At 42.4% G+C, this 27,383-nt stretch overlaps 3 protein-coding genes across 4 annotated transcripts in view; 2 read left to right on the plus strand and 1 right to left on the minus strand.

Moving 5' to 3' along the window:
* Positions 1-2,758: 2,758 nt before the first annotated feature.
* On the plus strand, positions 2,759-6,305 carry LOC110501637 (potassium voltage-gated channel subfamily E member 2). Its single transcript, XM_021579336.2, has 2 exons — positions 2,759-2,950; positions 4,886-6,305. Exon 2 carries the CDS (start codon positions 4,892-4,894, stop codon positions 5,222-5,224), a length of 333 nt encoding a protein of 110 aa, XP_021435011.1. The 5' UTR covers positions 2,759-2,950; positions 4,886-4,891; the 3' UTR covers positions 5,225-6,305.
* A 6,999-nt stretch (positions 6,306-13,304) lies between these two features.
* On the plus strand, positions 13,305-19,447 carry LOC100301670 (cardiac calsequestrin). Its single transcript, NM_001160499.1, is given in 12 exon segments — positions 13,305-13,619; positions 15,712-15,796; positions 15,972-16,072; positions 16,157-16,268; positions 16,881-16,954; positions 17,046-17,176; positions 17,498-17,543; positions 17,672-17,726; positions 18,015-18,115; positions 18,208-18,282; positions 18,413-18,908; positions 19,112-19,447. Coding segments are annotated over 11 exon segments (1,236 nt in total). The 5' UTR covers positions 13,305-13,382; the 3' UTR covers positions 18,632-18,908; positions 19,112-19,447.
* A 5,012-nt stretch (positions 19,448-24,459) lies between these two features.
* Positions 24,460-27,383, minus strand: part of LOC110501638 (vang-like protein 1) — a 56,092-nt gene continuing 53,168 nt past the window's right edge. For both annotated transcript variants that reach the window (XM_021579338.2, XM_021579339.2), the window contains 3 exons: positions 26,106-26,271; positions 25,580-25,814; positions 24,460-25,445 (listed from right to left, as the gene is read on the minus strand). In XM_021579338.2, coding sequence (XP_021435013.2) covers positions 25,185-25,445; positions 25,580-25,814; positions 26,106-26,271 — 662 coding nt within the window. In that variant the 3' untranslated portion in view covers positions 24,460-25,184. The remainder of the gene's footprint in view (positions 25,446-25,579; positions 25,815-26,105; positions 26,272-27,383) is intronic.

The following is a 27,383-nucleotide window of genomic DNA, read 5'->3' on the forward strand; positions in this document are numbered from 1 at the left end:
ATTCCACAGCCAATGATGTTTTGACAATGTACATAGTTCCTCCTGTGTGCATAACATTGGTGGGGGTTGTGGTGTGTGTGTGGTGAGGCAATGACGTTGTGAAATAGGGACAAGGGACAGAGACACAGGAAAAATTGGGTTTGATAAATGGATGTTAGGTCTCAACACGTACACAGACACACACAGACATATATACACAGATACAGGACATGCATAATTCCATGTGGGATTGTATAATTGGTACCTTTGACTCAGACACTCAACCCTCAAAGCTGTTTACTGTTTATGCGAGCACAATAATAGCATAATCCAGGAATGACTTCATATACACACAAACACCATACTTAGGGCTCTATTCAATCCGTATGGCTGAAGTTCAGCGTTACAGTGTGATTGCAATTTAAAGGCAATGTTCCTGCGTTAGAGGAGACTACATTCACGGTAAATGTCAGCACAGTTGTCAAAATTGGAAATGTACGTTTCTGTCGCGCAATCTGTAACTCTTCAGCGATACAGATGGAATAGAGCCTTTTCACATGCATGCGGGCACAGACCCATACACACAGACCCATACACAAACCAAGCACATTTAAAAAGGTCTACTATGCATAATCACTATGGCAACCATATGGTTAACTGCATGTTTGTGGGCATGTGGAGTTGGTGCATCCATTTATCTGATTATGTAACATGCGTCTCTAATAGGAGGTCCATGACACATTGGTTCCTGGGTTGCTGCTCTCATAACATAGTCCTTCCTCCAGCTCTTCTCTGTTATTCTGGTCAACCTCTGACCCTGCCTGTTTGTGTTACTTTTTTAATTGTCCCTCCAGTCATCTTGGGGTAAGACACATCAAATGACCTTCCAGTGTTGTTATACCTCTCAATTCCCACCAACAGATTGTTGGACACACTGATAGACACCTGACCCTTTGAGATGAGAGAATAGAGCACACTGTGAATGCATGTATTGTACTGAACATTAGCATATCTGTAGATATATTTAATTTGCACATAAAAGATAGTGGTGGTTTTGCAGGGTGAGAGGGCTAGCCCTTCCATGTAGTGGAGCTACTATACAGTGGTGCTCTCTGGTCCCTCCCCTGATTGCATAGACTAAGCTGATGGTAAACCTGTGTCATTGTTCACATAAAATGCCTCAAACTCATACCAGAGTGACTCACAGTGTGTGTGCGCTTGCTGGCTCTCAGCCACATCAAAGTGTACCTCAGATGTATTAGTGCTGTACCTGTCATGTTCCATGTCCTCCACCCAAGAAGAGTGGCAGGGGTGTGAACAGGTTCAGCAACATTCCTCAACTCTTTTCCCTGGACAACACCGAGTCCTGTCTGGTTATGTACAGTAATACAGTATAACCATCCTCAGGTGAACAGCTTAAGGCCTAACACAAATCTGTGAGGAACTGGTGAGGTACAGCCGGTTCTGGGCTTTTGCACCTTGGGTCAAAGAGAGAGATAGGTGAAGCAAAGCTCCAGAACCTTAAGGGTCCAAAGAGAGAGCCAGGTGAAGCCAAGATCCAGCACCTCAAAAGAGGAGTAGGATAGAAAGTAGGATAAAAGTCCTAACCCTAACCCTAGCTTCATGTTCACACCCCAATTCAACCCTAACCCTAACCTTAGCTTCATGTTCACACCCCAATTCAACCCTAACCTTAGCTTCATGTTCACACCCCAATTCAACCCTAACCTTAGCTTCATGTTCACACCCCAATTCAACCCTAACCCTAGCTTAATGTCCACACCCCAATTCAACCTTAACCCTAACACTAACCCTAGCTTCATGTCCACGCCCCAATTCAACCTTAACCCTAACACTAACCCTAGCTTCATGTCCACACCCCAATTCAACCCTAACCCTAGCTTCATGTCTACACCCCAATTCAACCCTAACACTAACCCTAGCTTCATGTCCACACCCCAATTCAACCCTAACTTCATGTCCACACCCCAATTCAACCCTAACACTAACCCTAGCTTCATGTCCACACCCCAATTCAACCCTAACCCTAGCTTCATGTCTACACCCCAATTCAACCCCAACACTAACCCTAGCTTCATGTCTACACCCCAATTCAACCCTAACTTCATGTCCACACCCCAATTCAACCCTAACACTAACCCTAGCTTCATGTCCACACCCCAATTCAACCCTAACACTAACCCTAGCTTCATGTCCACGCCCCAATTCAACCCTAGCCATAATATGAACTCTTATGTTCAACCTTAATGTATGTTTAACCCTGGCTCAACCCTAAATCCTCCGAATGCCCAATTTAATCCCTGAGGTACACGTGGTGACAGTACACCAGGAGAAGTTGTCTGCCATCTAGTGGCACATGTGGGTACTGCTATGGAATTTCACAAGCAGGAACATTGTCAGTACTAGGTGAATTGCAAAAGGCAATAGAACAGCTCCACTACTAAACTTTACCTAAACATGTTTGCAAAGACTATTACACTTAACACTATTGTCTTGAATGCTAGCATGTTTGACATCCTTTTTGAGTACATAACTTCAAGTATTACAACTTATTTCACAATTGATAGTAGTGCCACTGTTTAGGAATCCAATATAGGCTACAGTGTGTGTTTGTGTGGCAGGGTGAGAGTGACCCTCAACACTCTACTCCCCTTTCCATATCAGCTGAGCTTGATGCTTTTCTCAAGGTCATCAGAAACACTTGCACACATACACACACACAAGCAAACACACACACACACAAGCAAACACTGTAGATCAAATATGAGCAGTGTTTCTTTTTGTACCTGTCAGTCTGTCCTAGGCTGAGGTTGGCTGGTTAGTTGGTCGATTCTGGTATTTGTCTCTTTCTCGTCCTACTTCCCCCCTCCAGGACCCTGCCTCTTTCTCAACGCCTGTGATTGTAACATCTTCTCAACCTCCCTGGAACGATACAGGAAACCCTGAACAGGTCAGATATTTTCTTGTTTAAGTCACAACTGGGCGGTATGAAGGTTCACTGTCTGATTCTGTATGTACAGTATGAAGGTTCACTGTCTGATTCTGTATGTACAGTATGAAGGTTCACTGTCTGATTCTGTAAATACAGTATGAAGGTTCACTGTCTGATTCTGTAAATACAGTATGAAGGTTCACTGTCTGATTCTGTAAATACAGTATGAAGGTTCACTGTCTGATTCTGTATGTACAGTATGAAGGTTCACTGTCTGATTCTGTATGTACAGTATGAAGGTTCACTGTCTGATTCTGTATGTACAGTGTGAAGGTTCACTGTCTGATTCTGTATGTACAGTATGAAGGTTCACTGTCTGATTCTGCATGTACAGTATGAAGGTTCACTGTCTGATTCTGTATGTACAGTATGAAGGTTCGCTGTCTGATTCTGTATGTACAGCATGAAGGTTCACTGTCTGATTCTGTATATACAGTATGAAGGTTCGCTGCCTGATTCTGTATGTACAGTATGACAGTTCACTTTCTGATTCTGTATGTACAGTATGAAGGTTCACTGTCTGATTCTGTAAATACATTATGAAGGTTCACTGTCTGATTCTGTAAATACAGTATGAAGGTTCACTGTCTGATTCTGCATGTACAGTATGAAGGTTCACTGTCTGATTCTGCATGTACAGTATGAAGGTTCACTGTCTGATTCTGTATGTACAGTATGAAGGTTCACTGTCTGATTCTGTAAGTACAGTATGAAGGTTCACTGTCTGATTATGTAAATACAGTATGAAGGTTCACTGTCTGATTCTGTAAATACAGTATGAAGATTCACTGTCTGATTCTGTAAATACAGTATGAAGGTTCACTGTCTGATTCTGTAAATACAGTATGAAGGTTCACTGTCTGATTCTGTAAAAACAGTATGAATGTTCACTGTCTGATTCTGTAAATACAGTATGAAGGTTCACTGTCTGATTCTGTAAATACAGTATGAAGGTTCACTGTCTGATTCTGTAAATACAGTATGAAGGTTCACTGTCTGATTCTGTATGTACAGTATGAAGGTTCACTGTCTGATTCTGTAAATACAGTATGAAGGTTCACTGTCTGATTCTGTATGTACAGTATGAAGGTTCACTGTCTGATTCTGTAAATACAGTATGAAGGTTCGCTGTCTGATTCTGTAAATACAGTATGAAGGTTCACTGTCTGATTCTGTAAATACAGTATGAAGGTTCGCTGTCTGATTCTGTATGTACAGTATGAAGGTTCACTGTCTGATTCTGTAAATACAGTATGAAGGTTCACTGTCTGATTCTGTAAATACAGTATGAAGGTTCACTGTCTGATTCTGTAAATACAGTATGAAGGTTCACTGTCTGATTCTGTAAATACAGTATGAAGGTTCACTGTCTGATTCTGTAAATACAGTATGAAGGTTCGCTGTCTGATTCTGTATGTACAGTATGAAGGTTCACTGTCATTCTGTATGTACAGTATGAAGGTTCACTGTCTTATTCTGTAAATACAGTATGAAGGTTCACTGTCTGATTCTGTAAATACAGTTTGAAGGTTCACTGTCTGATTCTGTAAGTACAGTATGAAGGTTCACTGTCTGATCCTGTAAATACAGCATGAAGGTTCACTGTCTGATTCTGTATGTACAGTATGAAGGTTCACTGTCTGATTCTGTATGTACAGTATGAAGGTTCACTGTCTGATTCTGTATGTACAGTATGAAGGTTCACTGTCTGATTCTGTAAATGCAATATGAAGGTTCACTGTCTGATTCTGTATATACGGTATTGTCTGTGTATGTGCTTGGTAGTGTATTCTTATATGCAGATTCAGTGCACAGATCACAGGAAGACAGTACAATGTCAATGTCTTCACCCCTGTCACTGATCAAATTCACTCTCTTTACCCCGCCCACCAGGTGATCATGCTGCCTAATTGGTCAAACATGACCCTCCACCTGGAGGACTCTCTGACCCGTGCCCTGGGCCATTATCTTGACAACTGGAGCCGGAACTCCTCGAAGGCAGAACAGGCTCTGGACAACACTCTGGCAGAGGAGAACTTCAGGAACGTCATATGGTATCTGATAGTGATGATCGGAATGTTTGCCTTCATCGTCGTGGCGATCCTGGTGAGCACGGTGAAGTCGAAGCGACGTGAGCATTCTAACGACCCCTACCATAAATACATTGAGGAAGACTGGACCGCCCAGCTCCAACAGCAGAGCTTTGTCATCAACAACCCCACGGCCAACTAACCCAATGTATATTCACATGCCATATACAAACACCAGTGGTGGAAAAGTACAGAATTGTCATACTTGAGTAAAAGTAAGGATATCTTAATTAATAGAGAATGACTCAAGTAAAAGTGAAAGTCACCCAGTAAAATTCTACTTGAGTAAAAGTCTAAAAGTTTTGGTTTTAAATATACTTAAGTATCAAAACTAAATGTAATTTCTAAAATATACTTAAGTATCAAAAGTAAAAGTATAAATAAATTCAAATTTCTTATACTAACAAACAAGACTGCACCATTTTTATTTTATTTATTTACAGATAGCCAGGGGCACACTCCAACACTCAGATATAATTGATAAATGAAGCACGTGTGTTTAGTGAGTCTGCCAGATCAGAGGTTAAGTGTGTGAATTTGACAATTTTTCTGTTCTGCTAAGCATTCAAAAGGAAAATGTATGGAGTAAAAAGTACATTATTTTCTTTAGGAATGTAGTGAACTAAAAGTAGTCAAAAATATAAATAGTAAAGTACAGATACCCAAAAAATCTACTTAAGTTGTACTTTATAGTATATTTACTTAAGCACTTTGACCACTGACAAACACACAGGCACACACACATGCACATAGAGAGGAATATGAATACTGTCTTTTTGTATTGGACAAAGCCTATGGGAAAATACATTTAGTTTTTGTAGGGTTTTTAGATAAATGCCAAAAATAAGGTTTAGGAGATTTTATATGTTTTGTTCTCTGAGATAATCTTCATTAGCTAACATTTTTTGTGAATTTTGAAGCATTTAGGTAAAACAATATGATCTCATAGAACAAAACATATAAAATCTCCTAAATCTGTTAACCTCAGACCTTTTATTTCGGCATTTATACCAAAACTCAATTATTTCCCCTTAATTTCCCCCATAGGAATGTCTGAACGAACCAGAGGAACTAATTTCCGGGTTTTAGGACTAAAAACTGGTGAGCTCTATGGTCCGAAAGTTAAATAATCTTGTGGTACCCATTAGTAACAAATGTGTTGTAGTCAATGTATAACTAATATGTTAATCATGGATTGTATTAAAAAAGTGGATCTATCAATACTGATGTGGTTATCTGGCCTCTGACTGGGATTATGTCTGCGCTAATGAAGTAGGTGAAAAGTAATACGGCTGTCAAACCACGAGTGCCCAGTAGAGAGCAACACACACACACACTGAACAAAACTATATTTACAAAGACAAACTGAGAGCAAAGACAGAGGGAGACTGAGAGAGACAGGAAAGGGGTGACAGACAGGAGTAGAGAGAAAGAGGAATAATAAGAGCAGTATAAAATAGAGGTGCAGCTGCTACCCTACAACACTGCCTGCTCTGACTGCCCTCATTTATGTGTGTGTTTTGAGAGAGAGATTTACTCACAGAATACTGATGCAGGTATTAGCAATTTAGCATATCACAGCATAGTTAATGTAACCCGTACAGTCAAAAGGATGTGAATACATTCTGAAGGCACTGTAACTACTTAGCAACTAAGCATGAACTCTTGGAAGATTAGTCCAAATGACGACCAAAAGAGATCCTAATAAAATCAAAGCATGTTAGCTAACCCTTACCTTAACCCATAACCCTAACCTTAACCTTAACCCATAACCCAACCCTCACCTTAACCCATAACCCTAACCTTAACCCATAACCCTAACCCATAACCACTAGCATAGCTAACGTTAGTCACCTAGCTAACGTTAGCCACAACAAATTGGAATTCTTAACATATCATATGTATTGCAAATTCCTAACATATTGTACGAAACATGAAAATGGTGCCGATAGATAGGGTAGGGTAGATTCTAGCCCCTAGGCAACATTATTAGCCCAGAATTTTTTTGTGTTATTACATACAGCCGGGAAGAACTTTTGGATATCAGAGCGACGGTAACTCACCAGCACTACCAACATTATGACCAGGAACATGACTTTCCCGAATTGGACCCTTTGTTCGTACCCCCCAGGTTAATTTAAATGATTCCAAAGGCTGATCCATAATACAGCCGGTGGAGAAGAGATATTCTGAGTGGACCCCTACTCCGACTCAGGAGGCACGCACACAACCCACTGCTTCCGAGTATGTTACTTGCTAATGTTCAGTCTCTGGATAATAAAGTTGATGAGCTCAGGGTGAGGATTTCCTTCTAGAGAGACACCAGGGATTGTAACATACTCTGTTTCACGGAAACAAAGCTCTCTCTGGATATACTCTCCAGTTGGGGTCTTAGTTCATCGCGCAGACAGGAATAAATATCTGTCCGGGAAGAAGAAGGGCAGGGGTGTATGTTTCATGATTAACTACTCATAGTGTGATTGTGATAACATACAGGAACTTAAGTCCTTTTTGTTCACTCGAACTAGAATACCTCACAATCAAATGCCAATCGAAATTACCAGGAGAATTCTCTTCGGTTTAGTCACAGCCAAGTATATTCCCCCTCAAGCCGATACCGTGATTGCCCTCAAAGAACTCCACTGGACTTTATGCAAACTAAGGCCACATTTATTGTAGCTGGGGATTTTAACAAAGCAAATTTGACGAAAAACCTACCGAAGTTCTATCAACACATTGACTGTAGTATTCGCGCTGTTAAAACACTTGACCACTGCTACTCCAACTTCCGGGATGCCTACAAGGCCCTCCCCCGCCCTCCCTTCGGAAAATCTGATCAAGACTCCATTTTGCTCCTCCCTTCCTATAAGCAGAAACTCAAACAGGAAGTACCCGTGCTAAGTGCTATTCAATGCTGGACTGACCAATTGGAATCCACGCTTCAAGATTGTTTTGATCACGCAGACTGGGACATGTTCTGGGAAGTCTCTGAGAATAACATCGACTAATACACTGATTGAGTTTGACTGAGTTTATCAGGAAGTGTATTGGAGATGTTGTACCCACTCTGACTATTAAAACCTACCCTAACCGGAAACCGTGGATAGATGGCAGCATTCACGCAAAACTGAAAGCACAAACCACCACATTTAACCATGGCAAGGTGACTGGGAATATGGCTGAATACAAACAGTGTAGTTATTCCCTCCATAAGGCAATCAAGCAGGCAAAACGTTAGTATCGAGACAAAGGGGAGTCGCAATCAACGGTTCAGACACAAGACGTATGTGGCAGGGTGTACAGACAAATACGGACTACAAAGGGAAAACCAGCCACGTTGCTGACAGTGTTGTGGTGTCTCTCTTGTTGTGATGTTTGTTTTGTCCGATATTTTTATTTTTAATCCCAGCCCCCATCACCGCAGGAGGCCTTTTGCCTTCTGGAAGACCATCTTTGTTTATAATTAACTGACTTGCCTAGTTAAATAAAGGTGAAATAAAAAAATATTTACAAAAAACACCTTCTTTGCCTGCTTTGAGGATAACACAATGCAGCTCGACTCGGCCTCCATCTCTGTGGCCGACATGAGTAAGACATTTAAGTGTGTTAACCCTCACAAGGCTGCCGGCCCAGACGGCATCCCCAACCTCAGAGCATGCGCAGACCAGCTGGCTGGAGTGTTTACGGCCATATTCAATCTCTCCCTATCCCAGTCTGCTGTCCTCAAATGCTTCAAGATGGCCACCATTGTTCCTGTACCCAAGAAAGCAAAGGTAACTGAACTAAATGACTGTCATCATGAAGTGCTTTGAGAGACTGGTCAAGGATCATATCACCTCTACCTTACCTGACACCCTAGACCCACTTCAATTTGCTTACCGCCCCAATCGATCCACAGACGATGCCATCACCCTCGCACTGCACACTGCCATATCCCTTTCCTTTCCATCTGGACAAGAGGAATACCTATGTAAGAATGCTGTTCACTGACTATAACTCAGCATTCAACACCATAGTACTCTCCAAGCTCATCATTAAGCTTGAGGCCCTGGGTCTGAACCCCGCCCTGTGCAACTGAGTCTTGGACTTCCTGACATGCCGCCCCCAGGTGGTGAAGGTAGGAAACAACACCTCCACTTTGCTGATCCTAAACACTGGGACTACCTGCCCTCCAGTACACCTACAGCACCAGATGTCACATGAAGGCCAAAAAGATCATCAAGGACAACAACCACCCGAGCCACTACCTGTTCACCCCGCTATCATCCAGAAGGCGAGGTCAGTACAGGTGCATCAAAGCTGGGACCAAGAGACTGAAAAACAGCTTCTATCTCAAGGCCATCATACAGTTAAATAGCCATCACTAGCACATTCGAGGCTGCTGCCCTATATACATAGACTTGAAATCACTGGCCGCTTTAATAATTGAACACTAGTCACTTTAATAATGTTTAAATATTTTGCTTTACCAATTTCATATGTAAACACTGTATTGTATTCTACTGTATCTTAGTCTATGCCGCTCTGAGATTGCTCATCCAAATATTCTTAATTCCATTCCTTTACTTAGATTTGTGTGTATTGTTGTGAAATTGTTAGATATTACTTGTTAGATATTATTGCACTGTTGGAGCTAGAAACACAAGCATTTCGCTACACGCGCAATAACATCTGCTAAACATGTGTCTGTGACCAATAAAATGTGATTTGATTTGAATTGCAATTCGTAATACAGTTGAAGTCGGAAGTTTACATACACCTTAGCCAAATACATTTAAACTCAGTTTTTCGCAATTCCTGAAATGTAGTCTTAGTAAAAATTATAGTTATGATCACCACTTTATTTTAAGAATGTGAAAAGTAAGAATAATAGTAGAGAGAATGATTTATTCTCAAAGACCCATTTGTGACCAATTTTTAACTTCCTGACTGATGTCTTGAGATGTTGCTTCAATATATCCACCTAATTTTCCTTCCTCATGATGCCATCTATTTTGTGAAGTGCACCAGTCCCTCCTGCAGCAAAGCACCCCCACAACATGATGCTGCCACCCCCTTACTTCCCGGTTGGGATGGTGTTCTTCGACTTGCAAGCCTCCCGCTTTTTCCTCCAAACATGAGGATGGTCATTATGGCCATCCTTCTGGCGTTTGGAAATTGCTCAGAAGGATGAACCGGACTTGTGGAGGTCTACCATTTTTTTCTGAGGTCTTGGCTGATTTCTTTTGATTTTCCCATGATGTCAAGCAATGAGGCACTGAGTTTGAAGGTAGGCCTTGAAATACATCCACAGGTATACCTCCAATTGACTCAAATTATGTAAATTAGCCTATCAGAAGCTTCTAAAGCCATGACATCATTTTCTGGAATTATCCAAGCTATTTAAAGGCCCAGTTAACTTAGTGCATGTAAACTTCTGACCCACTGGAATTGTGATACAGGGAATTCTAAGTGAAATAATCTGTCTGTAAACAATTGTTGGAAAAATTACTTAAAAATTACTCATGCACAAAGTAGATGTCCTAACCGACTTGCCAAAACTATAGTTTGTTAAGAAGAAATGTGTGGAGTGGTTGAAAAATGAGTTTTAATGACTTCAACCTAAGTATATTTAAATGTCCGACTTCAACTGTATACCATGCGAATTGTAATTCATAACATATCGTACGAAATGGATGCTGGACATCCACAAATCACATACTATACCAAACGTAACATTTCATACTAATTTGAGTCTCATAGATTGACTTTAACTATGTTATATCTACCCCGAGTCCAGGTTGCGCAAGTATGAAGACAAGCTGCAATTCTCCTCTTCCTACAGCAGGGATGGTAAAGTATGGAGTTGACTCTGTGATATTTCCTGCAAGTGAACTCAACAAACACACAACCTTCCTTTTTTGCCAGTATAAAACTTAGCAATAGTAATCACTATCCATTTACAGTACATTGAAGTTGTGATAACACCAAGCACGGCCTGCTAGCAGGTTACTTCTTCATCAGAGACTCTGAGCCATACAATGTACTGTAAGCCCAGGCTGTTCCATTTTAGCCCCAGTGACAATGAGAAAGCAGAGAGATCGGGTTACTGTCTCTGCAAGGCTGAAAACAAACCTTGACAAAAAATACTCATGTTACTGTCCTCATCAGTTAGACTACCCAGAGACACACATAGTCACACAGGCAGTGTACTCAAAGAAAATGGTGCCTGGGTCACACGTTTTATATTTTGCTGAGATCAAGCCTTTGTTTTGCTTTGCATATAGTCATTGGTGTAACGGATGTGAAACGGCTAGCTTAGTTAGCGGTGGTGCGCGCTAAATAGCGTTTCAATCGGTGACGTCACTTGCTCTGAGACCTTGAAGTAGTAGTTCCTCTTGCTCTGCAAGGGCCGCGGCTTTTGTGGAGCGATGGGTAACGATGCTTCGTGGGTGTCAGTTGTTGATGTGTACAGAGGGTCCCTGGTTCGCGCCCGGGTATGGGCGAGGGGACCGTCTAAAGTTATACTGTTAAATTGATGCTGTTGACCCGGATCACTGGTTGCTGCGGAAAGAGGAGGAGGTCAAAAGGGGGGTGAGTGTAACGGATGTGAAACAGCGAGTGGACGGTTTAAAATTATACTGTTACATTGGCAATGAGTAAACTACATGCTCACACATGCATACCACAGGAGGCTGCTGAAGGGAGGACAGCTCATGATAATGGCTGGAATGGAGCAAATGGACTGGTATCAAATGCATGAAACCATGTGTGTTTGATGTATTTAATACCATTTCACCTATTCCACTCCAGCCATTACCACGAGCCCGTCCTCCCCAATTAAGGTGCCACCAACCCCCTGTGATATATGCACACATGTATTAGCTGTTTCAGTGATTGTCAGCACATCCCTGGGGTCAAGGGTCAGGGGAAAAGTTTCAGTGTCAAAGCATTTGGGGGACACTTTGAAAAACTGGATGATTACTTATGGATTACTTTTCAATTCAGAAAGGATGTTTGGGAAAAATACATTATATGACACCTTTCTGTTTTCTCAATGGCATTAAATTCAGCATTGAAGTCTAACCACAAGTCAGAAACCACTAATGATGCTTCTTATGGAGAAAGTAATTAATTACAATTTTGGATAGGTAACTAGAAACTGTAATGGATTACATTTAGAAAGTAACCTACCCAACCCTGCCTAATATCCCAGTTAAGCCTACCCTCTCAAAGGAGAGTACATTTACCTTCCCTCCATAGGCTGTCGACAGGCACACGAATGCACGCACACACACAACGTCAGAGTCTCCTTGTCTGATTATTCCTTTTGACTGTAACTGTAACCCCCAGCCAACACCTCCCCCTACCCTAGTCTGATTCCAACAGTATGCTCTAACAGACAACTGCACCAACTACCACAGTAATGGGATAGCTAGTGTTAAAGTAGCCACTATAAAGCTGCCACAATTATATTCTAGTTGCATTCAGGCGCTGTCCATTAGCCTGTCACTGCATGCATCTATCAACATACACTAGACGTTGTGGAGTGGGACACTGTTAGCATAATGCTAACCTGTTGGGAACACCCGTTTCACGGTGCTGAGCACTGTTCAGGAGTCTCTTTTTATGCTCATGGTTACAAACCCAATCTGTAGTGACTGTTAGAACTGTAGATATGCAGACCCCAGATTACTATCATCCCAAAATCTCTACACCCCTAAATATCCTCAGCACAGCTCTCTCTCATTCCTCCCAACATGCCAAGTAGAAACGCCATGGTGTGAGAGTGTGAGCAGAGAGCGGAGGCCTGTTAAAACCCACTATCTCCTCTCGTGTTCTTTCTCCCTCTATCTCTCTCTCTCACTCACCTATTTATTTTTAGCACCTAAACAACTGGTCTCCTAAAAATGGGCCTGTGTGTGGTGGCCAGGGGGAGAGGGTCGCTGCTATGTACGGTATCTAGCCCCCCAGCGCTCCAGGTCTGTCAGGTCTGTTCTTTCCCTTTGTCTCGGCTGGAGAGAGGGAGCAAGGGAGTGAAACAGGGAGAGAGAGGATCGCTGGTTCCTAAACAAGCCTTGGGCATTGGACTACAGAGGACTGCTTGGAAGGAGACTCAAGGAGATTTATACTATAATTTAAGGGCAACGTGCTATTCTACACCTCTCTATCTATTGTTTAAAAAAAAGAAGTATTTTTCAATTGTAGGGAGTTTATTGACCTTCCTCAGCCTAAGTACTCTTGTGGAGGCCGTATCTAGTGATTAAAAGTTACTCTGTGATTCTCGGGGTGTGTGGTCGTTCATAACACGTCCCTAGACCATGCTTGCCCTGTGGCTGCTCCTGCTCCCGTGCCTGTCTCTGTTGCCGCTCGTTCAGACCGAGAAGGGACTGGAGTTCCCTCGCTATGACGGGAAAGACAGAGTCATCGACATCAATAACAAGAACCACCAGAAGGCCATGAAGAAGTACACCATGATGTGTCTGCTGTACCACAAACCCATCCCTGATGGGAAGGAGCTGCAGAAACAACACCTGATGACTGAGATGGTGCTGGAGGTAAGCCTGAGGAGGAGGAAGCGAGAAAAAGGGAGATGGTGAGTCTAGGAACGAGATGGTGAAGAAAAGATGAAGGAGGACAAGGCAGAGAGAGAGAGATAAGGAGGAGAAGAAAGAGATGGTGGGTGGAGAAGAAAGAGGAGAGTCACTAGGGAGGGGGAGCACCTGGGCTGGACTGAGGTGATTTAACAATCTGGGGTCACTGGGTCAGCTAGACCCACTCCATAAATCATTTACAGTACCTAGACATTAGAGTGTCCCAATGGGCACGGAACCCACAATTTACTGAAGTGGTTAAGAGTGAGAGCTAGAATGAGAGACTGTAATAAAACTTTGTCATAAAATGGCTGTCATTCAATTAAACATGATCAACTCTGATTGAATCGGATTGGATACATACCCAAGACTGAGCCAAGACCCAAGACTCAGTGATTCTTATGACTTTGAGATGTGTGTGTGTGTGTGTGTGTGGGAGGGAGGGAGGGAGGCTCCCCAGTGCTGTCAGTTAAGGTTGGCTCCCCAGTGCTGTCAGTTAAGGTTATTTCTGTTAATTCATTCGGCACTTCCCATAGTAATGTATATTATTCACCCCAGCTCTCTGCCACAGGCACAAATAGGACCGGCACACATGCCCTTTATGTTATTGAGCTATACATGTGAAGGGCATTGCAGTAGGTCTGTCTCTCTCCCTGTTTTGCTTTTACACTTAGATTGAGTCGGTCTTAAAATACTATGTCAATGACATGAATATTTATTAACTAGAAAGTTGGCTAACTGATTATAACATTCGCTAATGTTCTATGACGGCATCTATATTATAATGTGCTATGAATACGTTTATAAGGTAAAGAGTACTTCATTTGAAGCTACTTCAAGTAAAGTGTCAGTTACTATCCCACTTCAGCAGAGCTGTGACAGTGGACTACTATGGCCTAATCTCCCCTCTCTAGCTGTCCTGTGCTCCTCATGGCTTGTGTTGAGTTAGAGTATGATGTGCAGCAGATAACCTGAGCACAGTCTCTCACTCCTAATAGCCCCAGATATTTAACTCACCACAGGTGGACCGTACTAGGGTCAGGGCCCTGGGTCATCATAATTAACATAATTACTTGCTCTATTGCTTCACTACAGGTTATCTGTATCGGATTGCATCCATGTTCCATTATTTTATAAGGAGCCAACAGAGTGAGATTTGTTTGAAGAGTCCACTTCTGGCCTTTCTTCATCACTCTGTCAATGTTTCATCAACATACAGTATCTCATGCTTTGATAATGGCTACTTGTTCCATGTTGCATGTGGTAATGTATGTTGTGTTGTATTCTGTCTAGGCCTATGTGTTCTTTGTTTGGGTTTGCTAAAGGTTGAAAAATGTACCACTTTGCTGAGTTGTCAAAAGTATGACAAATACTTTCTTCTTGTCTACAACCAATGGAGAGTCCATGCTTCTAAATGTTAACACCGATAACTGTATTCATAAAGTGCTTTTCAAACATGATGTTCAAAGCCCTGAATGATCACCTGTCAACATATTATCTGGATGAAGACAGACTAATCACTGTTCCCCTCCTGATATTTCGGTCAGTCGGGTATTCTTAGCCTCAATTTGCCTTGGTATCTGTCAGAGCTCAAGGCCTTGGCTGGCAGACCCTCACCTATTGAGACCACAATGGCTGCAGGATTCTGGCATGGATATGGAGCATGGCACTTTTAGCCATCATATGACTGTGTGTGTGTGTGTGTGTGTGTGTGTGTGTGTGTGTGTGTGTGTGTGTGTGTGTGTGTGTGTGTGTGTGTGTGTGTGTGTGTGTGTGTGTGTGTGTGTGTGTGTGTGTGTGTGTGTGTGTGTGTGTGTGTGTGTGTGTGTGTGTGTGTGTTGCCTTGGGGCTGTTCTGTTCTCTGGACCATTATCTACTCAATAACGTCACTCCAACTAAGCCTCATCTCAGCCCTGTCCCCCTGCCAAACATGCTTCAAACTGGATCATAGTTCCTGAGTGTAGAACAACAAGGGCTCTATTGGACACTGTTCCAATTTAAGTGTTATGATGCCGTTGAAAGAATGTCACTAACTGACTTTTGTCTTCATCTCCAGCTGGCTGCTCAGGTTATGGAGGAAAAGGAGATTGGGTTTGGAATGGTAGACTCCCACAAAGACACCAAGGTTGCCAAGAAGCTGGGTAAGGAAACACATCAACACTTCAGTGCGAACTATAGTTGCTCATCATTATTATTATACTACATGACTATGAAGCATACTACATGAAGCACCAAAAGGTTTTTGTAAAGCATTCAGTGAATGGTTGTAAATAATGGTCTGTACTTGACCCTCTGACCCCTGACCTCTGACCCCAGGCCTGGTGGAAGAGGGCAGTGTGTATGTGTTCAAGGCAGACCGTGTGATTGAGTTTGACGGCATGCTCTCTGCCGACACCCTGGTGGAGTTCCTTCTAGACGTGAGTGGACTGGGGGTGCCCTCATTGATACTACTCACAGATCTAGGATCAGCTTACTGTTATGTTATGCTATTTTCTCTCTAGCTTTTGGAGGAGCCTGTGGAGGTGATAGGAAATGCTCTGGAGCTGAGGGCCTTCGACAGGATGGAGGAAGACATCCGCCTCATTGGATATTTTAAGAACGAGGACTCAGAACGTGAGTGTGTGTGTGTGTGTCTGTCTTTCTGACAATCTGTCTGTGTATGTCTCTGTGTGTATGTGTTAAGGTTGTTTAAATGTGCTCCCTGTCATGCTAGTGTGATGGCCAGGGTTGGATGGCTATTGGCTGATCCCCTGGCCTTGATAATAACCAGGGAATTTTAAACTTACCATCGCCATGGATTTACATGCCCAATTTGACCCTCCCTCCACACACAGCTGCGAGGGCCAAATATTTTTCCATTTATCGTAAGACACCAAATCGCGCTCATGATAAGCAAGGCGGCTGTCTCACCCCTGACCGGGGCTCAGTTATTTCAGTATACGTATGTGTCAATGGCATCTCCCTAAAGACCAATCCTAGTCTAGCTAGCACACACAAGATAGTAGACGCTTACTGACAGCTATGGTAAATGATAGCAGCAGAAGGGGAATTATTCTAAATGCTGAAGGACTACCTCTGTTCAACGGATAAGAAATGGTGTAGTTATAGAATAGTGGTTATACAGTAGTACACCATCTTCAAAATAAGTCAAATGCCCTCTGCTCTCCTCCCTCCCTCCTCCCATCCACTCCTTTCTCTTCTTCATAAACCGCTCCTTTCCTCCAGACTACAGTGCATTCAAGGAGGCTGCAGAGCAGTTCCAACCCTACATCAAATTCTTTGCCACCTTTGAGAAAGCTGTGAGTATACAGATATCTTATGTCCTTGGTCTTGAGAAGGGGTCCTGTCAATGCAAGTTGGGTGCTGATTCTGGTGTCTGTGGTGTTTAAGGTGGCCAAGGAGCTGACCCTGAAAATGAACGAGGTGGATTTCTACGAGCCCTTCATGGAGGAGCCCGTCACCCTCCCTGACAGACCCAACTCTGAGGAGGAGATCGTGGCTTTCGTCACTGAACACAGAAGGTATGGTGTAATAGTTTTTTGGGGGTGGGTGCTTATATTTGTCCTGTGTTTTCTGCATATCCCATTTCCCCCTGAAAGTCAGGTCATGGCCAGGTCAGCGGCAACCCTGGAGCAATTAGGGTTACGTGCCTTGCTCAAGGGCACATCAACATATTTTCACCTTGTCGGCTCAGGATTCTAACTAGTGACATTTCGGTTACTGGTCCAAAACTCTATTCGCTAGGCTACCTGCAGCCCTACTGCGGCTGTCAGAACAGGATCACTTCATTCTGATGATCTGATCAGTGGTCTGTGACTGATAACGTTGTGTAATGTTTTCAGGCCAACACTGCGAAAGCTGCGTGCAGAGGACATGTTTGAGACATGGGTGAGTTTTTTTGTCATTTCATTTACCTTATGCAAGTTCAAGGGTTAGTGCAAGAAAGGCAAGTACAACAGTAAGTGTGTTCATTTCTGTCAAACCTTGGACAGCGTCTCATGATGTCTCATTTTCAGGAGGACGTTGTGGAGGGGAGCCATATAGTGGCCTTCGCAGAGGAGGAGGACCCTGGTAAAAAAAAAAAATACATCCATATTACAGTAACATCAACTTTGATCAGGGCCAACATCAGCTTTGATCAGGGCCAACATCAGCTTTGATCAGGGCCAACATCAGCTTCAGGGCCAACATAAGCTTTGATCAGGGCCAACATCAGCTTTGCAACATAGGTTCCTATCAGTCTTATCTGAAACTGAGAATCACTGAAATGGTTCATAGCTTTCAGGAAATCAAACAAACTTCTCCTGGCATGATAAAACACAGACTAACCTTCTTAATATGTTGTTTGGTGGTGTTCAGATGGTTATGAGTTCCTGGAGCTGCTGAAGGAGGTGGCTAGAGACAACACCCACCACCCTGGTCTCAGCATAATCTGGATCGACCCTGATGACTTCCCACTGGTGAGACACAGACAGACGGACAGACAGGATTACATGAACTCAAGTCCCTACAGTTTCAGATCTCACAGTGTGTTCTCTCTCACTCTCCTCAGCTTATCCCCTACTGGGAGAAGACCTTCCAGGTGGACCTGTTCAAACCTCAGATCGGCGTGGTCAACGTTACTGACGTGAGTCCCCGAACAGCTCCAATACAGCATGAGGAATTGGTGGAAACCAGTCAGAAATTGTGAAACTTAGATCTAACTCATGATGGTCCATGACCTTTGGACCCTGACCTCTCTCTCTTCCTCTGGACAGGCTGACAGCATCTGGCTGGAGATGGAAGAACAAGATCTGCTCACAGCCCAGAAGCTGGCGGACTGGATAGAGAACGTCCTGTCGGGCAAGGTCAACACAGAGGATGATGATAACGACGATGATGAGGAGGAGGAGGACGACGACGACGACTCTGATGATGACTCTGATGATTCGGATGACTCTGATGATGAAGAAGACGAGGACGACGATGATGAATAATTCAAAAACTGTGAATTTGTCATCTAGAATTAATAACATTGTTGTATAGTCTCTTTACTGTACTATCATCAACGTTTAGGGTGAGAGAAATAGACCTAAACGCTTTTATAGAAGATTTTGTACAACGTGTCTGGCCTAAGTCAACCTCTCTGCATTATAAGAAAACCCATTAACAGCTTTTGTTTTTCATGAATCTGGAAAAAGATCTGTTGATAAACTGAAATCAATCTGAAAAAGAGAATTAACAATGTGCTGACAAACAGAGATACTTGAGAAAAACCCAAACAGTACTTTCCATCCTTCCCTTAATTCTACTAATTTATGAAAATGGTTGGCGACCAAGACAAAGACATAAATCAACATTTTGTTTGATCAATGGGGCGGCAGGTAGCCTAGCGGTTAGAGCCTTGGGGCAGTAACCGAAAGGTTGCTAGATCGAATCCCCGAGCTGGCAAGGTATAAATCAGTCGTTCTTCCCCTGAACAAGGCAGTTAACCCACTGTTCCTAGGCCGTCATTGTAAATAAGAATTTGTTCTTAACCTAGTTAAATAAAAAAACATCTGTGAACTGCTGCTGTACACTATCCTAAACCTCAATAAAGTGTGGTATCTTTGTGTATTTTGCTGTTTCCAAACCATGCCCTCTAATGCATGCTTTGTGTATAGATTATTGCATTTTAGGTTTGGATTTCAGTGCACACAGTCCCTTCTCTCCATGCCACAGTGGCTGTATCTTTGTTATTACTATTGAGTCCCGTGTGGCTCAGTTGGCAGAGCATGGTGCAGTTAAATGTCAAATAAATAAATTCACACCTTGCAATGTCCACAACTCTTTTATTTAAATATGTACACTACAGTTCAAAAGTTTGGTGTCACTTTGAAATTCACTTGTTTTTTTAAAGAAAATCTATTTTTTTGTCCATTAAAATAACATCAGGTTGATCAGAAATACAGTGTAGACATTGTTAATGTTGTAAATGACTATTGTAGCTGGAAAAGGCTGATTTTTAATGGAATATCTACATAGGCGTACAGAGGTCCATTATCAGCAACCATCACTCCTGTGTTCCAATGACACGTTGTGTTAGCTAATCCATAGTTCGCAAATTTATCCTTTTAAAAGGCTAATTGATCCTTAGAAAACCCTTTTGCAATTATGTTAGCACATCTAAAAACTGTTGTGCTACAATAGTCATTTACAACATTAACAATGTCTACACTGTATTTCTGATAATTTTGTCTCATGTATTCTCACTCCATGTTTCACTCTCTCTTTGTCTGTCTCTTTCCCTCCTTGACTCATCCCTTGTTCTCTCTCTCCCTCAGTGGGCAATTAGAAGAGAGAATATGTGAAGTGGCAGGAGAGAGATCCCTGTGTTCTGTAAGCCCAGGGTGCAGTAGTGTGAAGGGGGCTTCAGATATGAACTCACTCTCTCTCTCGTCTTCAACTGGACAGTGCAGACAGACACTCTCTCACCCAATAGTCTCACTTACATACTTTCTAGTGCACAGACAAATACAAAGCACCACACACACCAACAATAAAGTCATATGAGAATGTTGAAAATGTTCATACAAATATTTATTTTACAAATTTGAATCTTTATACAGTTATTGTAATTCCATATATGTAAATCTTAAAAAAAAAAAACACCAGTGAAAACTTGAGACCGAATTGGTCAGAACAACATTTAGGATGGCAATTGTGCACTCGCACACACACCATACATTATTGGACGAACATACTTGCATACAATAACAAACACATTGAGCATACATCATATGTGTTTTAAAACAGAGGCACCTTTGTAATGAAGGAGACATACAAGGAGACAAATGCCCTGGTCGAATACTTGAAAAATACATCCTTTCTCCCTTCCTTGAAGTAGTCACATATAGGAATTGGTTAGATTAGGGAAAGCAATTGGTTGGCAACCTTGCTTTGACCTATCCAACACTTATAACCTGTGGTCACCTCAAGATAAAAACGAATAAAAGGGTGAATTCGAACAGGCAAATATTCACAGCCATAATTTAATCAGTATAAAATCCTCAAAAACATGTAACCTTTTGGTGACAACAATGATTGTACAATTACAATAACAAACCATTTCATTCTAACATAGTCTTGAATAATATGCACATGTAATAGGGAAGATTTGGCTAAAACAATACAATATTAAAACAAACAAATACTGTATATTGAGTTCACAGAGATAAGCATAAAAATCCCATATCTGTGCCAGTTGTACAGACTCTTGTGACTATAGACTTCCCTCACTATAAGGAGACTGTTGTCTGCACTCTGAACATCAATACTGAGGAACATACCATATCAAACAATGTAAAAAAAAGACATGAGAAATGTATCATTTTGAACCTCAAATCGGTTTCTCTTAGTTTACAGGGTTAGGTTCTGTAGAAATTTAATAATAGCTTTCTTTCATCTGAAGATAATACACACATATAATGCATGTCTTGTCATTAGACTCCAAATCAGAAAAGTACAGAAAATCTCTCACTCAAAATGAATATGAATACATTTCTTCCGGTTTTACTAGCTTCTTTGTTTGCTCAACTGTAGTATTCTGCAATAGTCCGCTTTGGGTTTGAGCCCAACAGGTTCGGACAACCTCTTACAGATATGTCTAGGAATCCTGGGGAGTACAATAACAGAACCTTTTTCATCCATATAATTCCATAACTATACAGCCAAACTGTACAGCCAGGTAGAAAAGCCTCAATCAAATCAAATATAACTTTTAAATAAAAACACAAGACATTACATACAGTTGAAGTCGGAAGTTTACATACACCTTAGCCAAATACATTTAAACTCAGTTTTTCACAATTCCTGACATTTAATCCTAGTAAAATTACATGTTTTAGGTCAGTTAGTATCACCACTTTATGTCAGAATATTAGTAGAGAGAATAATTTATTTAAGCTTTGATTTCTTTCCTCACATTCCCAGTGGGTCAGAAGTTTACATACACTCAATTAGTATTTGGTAGCATTGCCTTTAAATTGTTTATCTTGGGATAAAACTTTTCAGGAAGTGTTCCACAAGCTTCCATTCCTCCTGACAGAGCTGGTGTAATTGAGTCAGGTGTGTAGGCCTCCTTGCTTGCATCCACAGGTACACCTCCAATTGATTAAAAATATGAGAATTAGCCTATCAGAAGCTTCTAAAGCAGGGGTGTCAAACTCAAATACCCAGTGGGCCAAAATGTAAAACCTGAACAAAGTCACGGGCCAACATTGAACAAATTAACCTTTTAATATGGACCCAAACAAGTTTTGCTTTAACATTGAATATGGAACAAGCATCGCTTATTACCATACAATATATAATTTAATAGTGGAGACATGCAAAATCGAATTTCAAATGAAAAAACACATCAATGGCATTAATTTATTAAATAAATAAAATTTAAATAAAAATGGTATGCCTCTTTTCTATTTGCAGCCTTCTGATTTAAATACCAAAATAAACTTTTTCCACTGGCTAATAATTTTACAAATAAAATGATAATAAATCAATCAACCATTCAAGCCCATGCCTTGTAGCAAGAAAAAGTGCATAAAGAAAACGTTAATTATTGCACACTGGTCTAATCTGATGTGCCCAAGCCAGATACCTGGCATCTCTTCTTGGATGCTAGTTCATCAATGTCTGGGCTCAAGCTCTGAGCTGAAGAAATCCTCAGTATCGAGCGAAGATGTTCATCAGTCAGACGTCTCCTGTGAGTTGTTTTGGTCATCTTCATCGAGGAGAAAAGTTGCTCGCATAGATAAGTGCTGCCGAACATGGAGAGCATCTGAGCAGCTTGGGTGCGGAGATGAGGCATTGTGTCAGGGATGAACCGTGGAAACTGTGCGGCGCCCACAGCATCATACTTTGACTTCAGCGTGTCGTTGCACTGGAGTTCAATCAGCTCCATTTGGATGTTGGTTGGTGCATTTTCCACATCAACTGCGAAGGGATTACTAAGCAGTTCAAACTTGCATTTCTGGGCATCGAAGTCGGCAAATCGCCGGCTAAACTCAGCGGCGAGAACACTGAGTTTTTCAGCAAACTGTGCGCATGGGAACACGGCGGTAGAGATCTGCGCTTTTATGGATTGGCAGCAGGGAAAATGGCAAGGGTTTCCTTGCAGCATCTGATTCTCCCACAGGCACAGTTTAGTTTTGAAGGCCCTCACTGCAGCGTACATGTCTGTGATGATGCGCCCCCGCCCCTGAAGCTGCAGGTTCAGCGCATCGAGATGGCTCGAGATGTCACAGAGAAAGGCCAGCTCACACAGGAACTTTTGCTCCCGGAGCTCTGCTGTATCCTTCCCTTTGGTTTCCAGGAATTGACATATTTCCTCACGCAGCTCGAAACATCTGTTCAGTACTTTTCCTCTGCTTAGCCATCTCACCTCTGTGTCTGCGTATTCCGAACCACACTCCTCCAGAAAAGATTTAAACTGGCGGTGATTTAGACCTTTGGCTCTTATAAAGTTAACTACCTGTGTTACTGTGGTCATAACATGTTCCATCTTTAGGGCTTTGGCACACAGTGCTTCCTGATGTATGATGCAGTGGTAAACAGTTAGCTCACCTGCACAGTTCTCTTCCCGCATCTTCTCCCGAACCATGCCCACCAGTCCACTCTTTTTACCGCACATCGCTGGCGCACCATCTGTCGTTAATCCAACGAGTTTATCCCACGGCAGCTTTATTTCAGTTACACATTTGAAAACCTCCTCAAAGATTTCCTTTCCTGTGGTTGTGCCATGCATTGATTTGAATCCTAATAGCTCCTATTTTTGATTTGAGTCCACTCCACGGATGAAGACTGACAGCTGAGCAGTATCAGATGCGTCACAGCTCTCATCCACAGCGAGGGAGAACGCAACAAAATCTTTTCCCTTTTCCATCAGCTGGTCATACAGATTGGTGGCAAGATCACATGTGCGATCAGCTACTGTGTTCCTGCTCAGGCTCACGTTTGAAAATGCTTGTTTTTTCTCTGGGCATACGAGGTCACAAACCTTCATCATGCACTTTTTCATGAACTCTCCCTCATTAAAGGGCCGGGCTGATTTTGCGATCTCTGCTGCCACTATATAACTAGCCTTTACAGCAGCCTCGCTTTGTGATGTGGCTTTTTTAAACATATTCTGTTGTGAAACCAAACTTCTTTTCATCTCCTCTACTTTCTGGCTCCTTTGAGTCATGTCCAGGTCCTTGTATTTGTCATGGTGTTTCGTTTCATAGTGTCGTCTAATGTTGTACTCCTTACTTACAGCCACGTTGACTCCACAAACAAGACAAACAGGTTTGTCTTTTACATATGTAAACAGATATTCTACCTCCCACTTGTCCAGAAAGCTCCTGTTTTCTGCCTTTCTTTTCGCCATTTTTGGGAAGGGTTAGCTCGCTGACAGTTGTAGCGTCTATGTTGCTATGACTACTGTCACAGAGGAGAGAGCGTTTCTGGGTCCTGTCCTGATTGGCGCGCGAAAACAGCAGAGCATTATGGGATTCGTAGTATTAGTGGTGAATGCGCTGTATAATACCGGCGGGCCAGCTCTAGTAGTAATTTGGTATTGTCTCGCGGGCCAAATATAATTACCCCGCGGGCCAAATTTGGCCCACGGGCCAGAGTTTGACACCCATGTTCTAAAGCCATGACATCTTCTGGAATTTTCCAAGCTGTTTAAAGGTACAGTCAACTTAGTGTATGTAAACTTCTGACCCATTGGAATTGTGATACAGGGAATTCTAAGTGAAATAATCTGTCTGTAAACAATTGTTGGAAAAATGACTTGTGTCATGCACAAAGTAGATGTCCTAACCGACTTGACAAAACTATAGTTTTTTAAGAAGAAATTTGTGGAGTGGTTGAAAAACGAGTTTTAATGACTCCAACCTAAGTGTATGTAAACTTCCGACTTCAACCGTATATAAAAACACACATGTACAATCCATTAACTGTAAAGAAAAGCAATTCTTAGTTTGATAAAACTGAACCTGAACTGTTTGTGATTATTAGGTAGTATTTCATTCATATTAGCAGGGCAGACCATATGAAAATACCCCCCTACATACACACACAGTCACACACACACGCACACACACACAGACACACACACACACAGAGGAAGAACAAAATGCGGGAGGGTCATCTACAGTGTATTGAAAACCCGCTGACATAATTCAATGTTCCAGTGTGCCTCAGGACAATAGAAATCAGAGCATGTTCCCTAACTCTCTCCATCGGTCATCTTCACTCCAAAAGAGCCATAGGGCTGGGGATCCCTACCATTTATTAACTATTATATGACCAGCTAACACTTCATCTTGTTACAATATCCAATATGCATCTGTTCATATCAATTACGTACAATAACAAATCTCAAAGTAGCCAAAATAATCTTTATGAACACCGGTAATATAAATAGAAGACAAAAGCAAAATAGCATGTCAAAGTAAAAGAGGGTTTAAGAAACTGAACTCAAAAAAGACAAGTCTAGAATTCCCACAGTTCTTCTACATGCGTCTGTTAGACTGATGTTTCAGATTGGAGACTCAGGGTAAACTTGTGTGACTTTGGATCGACGTACTCCTCTGTCATTTCAATGTAGGGGATGGACTTGACTGTTACCGCTAGGCTGAAATCTAGACACCTCAGTGAGAAGACTGTGTCCTCCTTTAGACCGCTAGTGACCGCAGCCTCGCTGACCAGAGTCCACTGACCGGCCATCCAGCGCTCTCGACCATACTGTAGCGTAGGACCAGGGGACAGGTAGGCCTCCAGGAATGCCTGAAGAGACACAGAAGCAGACACACACAATCATATTGCTATAGAGATTGTTATGTTGGGCCAAGGCCAAGAGGTGTCTAGTAGTGATAGTGGCCAGGGGATGATCTGGAACCAAGAAGTTGAAGCTTGCCTACCTTGGGGCTCATGTTGTGTGTGAGGCAGAAGGCCAAGTGTCTCTGGATGCTGTCCATGCTGTGGCAGTGCTGCCTTCTGGTGGTTCGGAGGTATTTCTGCAGGGCGCGGGCCATGGAGGGGAAGATGGCCAGGGCCGCTTCCCGTACGTCCATCACATCCCCAGGGGATGCTTTCTGCTCCTCCTGCTGCATCCGCCTCACATGCATGAAGGCCTCCTCCACAGCCACCACTAGCCTAACGTTACAACAATGTACAGAAAACATTCAGTATACTGTACACTCATCTGTTCTTGCATCCTACAAGTTATAAAAACACACAGGCCAACATTTAGCCCTCAATTCTTATGTCCATCTATCGAAACCCTCATCTATATTTTAATCCTTACATTAAGCAGCATACATATGTATCTTTCATCCATCTTTCTTCCTTCCTTTCACACCACCTATTTGTTTTTAAGTGACTCGGAGTCCCTCTCCTCTCCCTCTCCTCTCCCTCTCCTCTCCCTCTCCTCCCCCTCTCTTTCACCTGGCTCTGCGTTTGCGGACCCGTCGGTCATGGTCGGCCTCTTCGTAGTATAGTTCGTTGTGAGTGGCGTCTCTGCGCCTGGCTGCTGCAGAGATCATGGCCCGCGGTTGACCCCCCACCTGCGATCCCCCTGATCCCCCTGCTGGCCCCGCTGGGTTCACTGGGCCTACAAACAGGAAGCACAGAGGCATGATGGGAAGATCACTGTGTGACCCAGTCAGAATATTGACAGTAACCCGGGGAAAACACAGATCTTAGTGCGGATTCTGTGTAACATCTAAATATCTCATTAGGCAGTTTCACAATTCAGATCCTTTCACTGTGAGAGTGATTAAATATTTAGCCTGGTAGTCAGAACCGATTATGGTTTAGACAACTGCCAAATGACAACAGAGTTGGCTAAAGCAGAAACGAACACATCTGGCTACCAGGTAGTAAATATTCATATAATTAAAAAAACAAGAACCATCTTCAAACACAATAATACCAGTTGACCATATAATTAATTTATCTCTATGATGAATACCAATAACTAACCCAGAAGTAGTAAAAGCATAAATTAGGGTTCCTGTGGGATATGAATATGGAGGAGTGGAATCTGGTCCATATTTATGAGGGATGTGTGTGTATGAGGGTTCAGTACAGTAACCCCGGCAGATACAGGCCAAGAGAGATGAATCATTAACACCAAGGTGTGTGAGTGTGTGTATGTGTGTGTGTGAGGCTGAACGAAGCACAGGCTTGGTAGCACAGCCTTTTTCCGATTGAGAAATAAATGTTTTATGAAATTTCATTGCAATCCTATTTTTTTCTAAATCCCCCCAAAATAAATACAGGTGAGTTCCATTAGAGCAGATCTGGGCTGGTTAAAAACACTAGAAACCTAAAGACCCACTCTGCTAGCCTACAGAAACACACTGAGAAAAGGAGGACGAAATACGGACAGACAGATAGATGAGAGAGAGTGAACGTGAGAACGAGGGGTAGAGAGAGAGAAAGGGGAGAGAGAGAGAGACAGAGACAAAGAGAGAGCATGGGAATGTGCAGAAGGAGCTAGTGTGATGAATTATTAAAAGGCTGAAATGCAAATGTCTGTGAGGACAATGTACCAGCATTCTCCTCTATCAAACTCTGCTACAAAGAACATAGAGAAGAACCATAAAAGCTGTCTCACACTGAGCTGCGAAGTAGGTGCCTGTGCGCATGTGTGTGTGTGTAAAGCATATCTCGCAAATGAAAGTGGTGGTTAGACTGGTGTGTATCTGTGTGTGCATGCTT

This window comes from Oncorhynchus mykiss, chromosome 22, assembly GCF_013265735.2.
Source record: "Oncorhynchus mykiss isolate Arlee chromosome 22, USDA_OmykA_1.1, whole genome shotgun sequence".
NCBI classification, from domain to species: domain Eukaryota; kingdom Metazoa; phylum Chordata; class Actinopteri; order Salmoniformes; family Salmonidae; genus Oncorhynchus; species Oncorhynchus mykiss.

Coding starts and splice junctions, on each gene's coding strand:
- LOC110501637 (XM_021579336.2), top strand. CDS start 4,892: ATGCTGCCTAATTGGTCAAACATGACCCTCCACCTGGAGGACTCTCTG.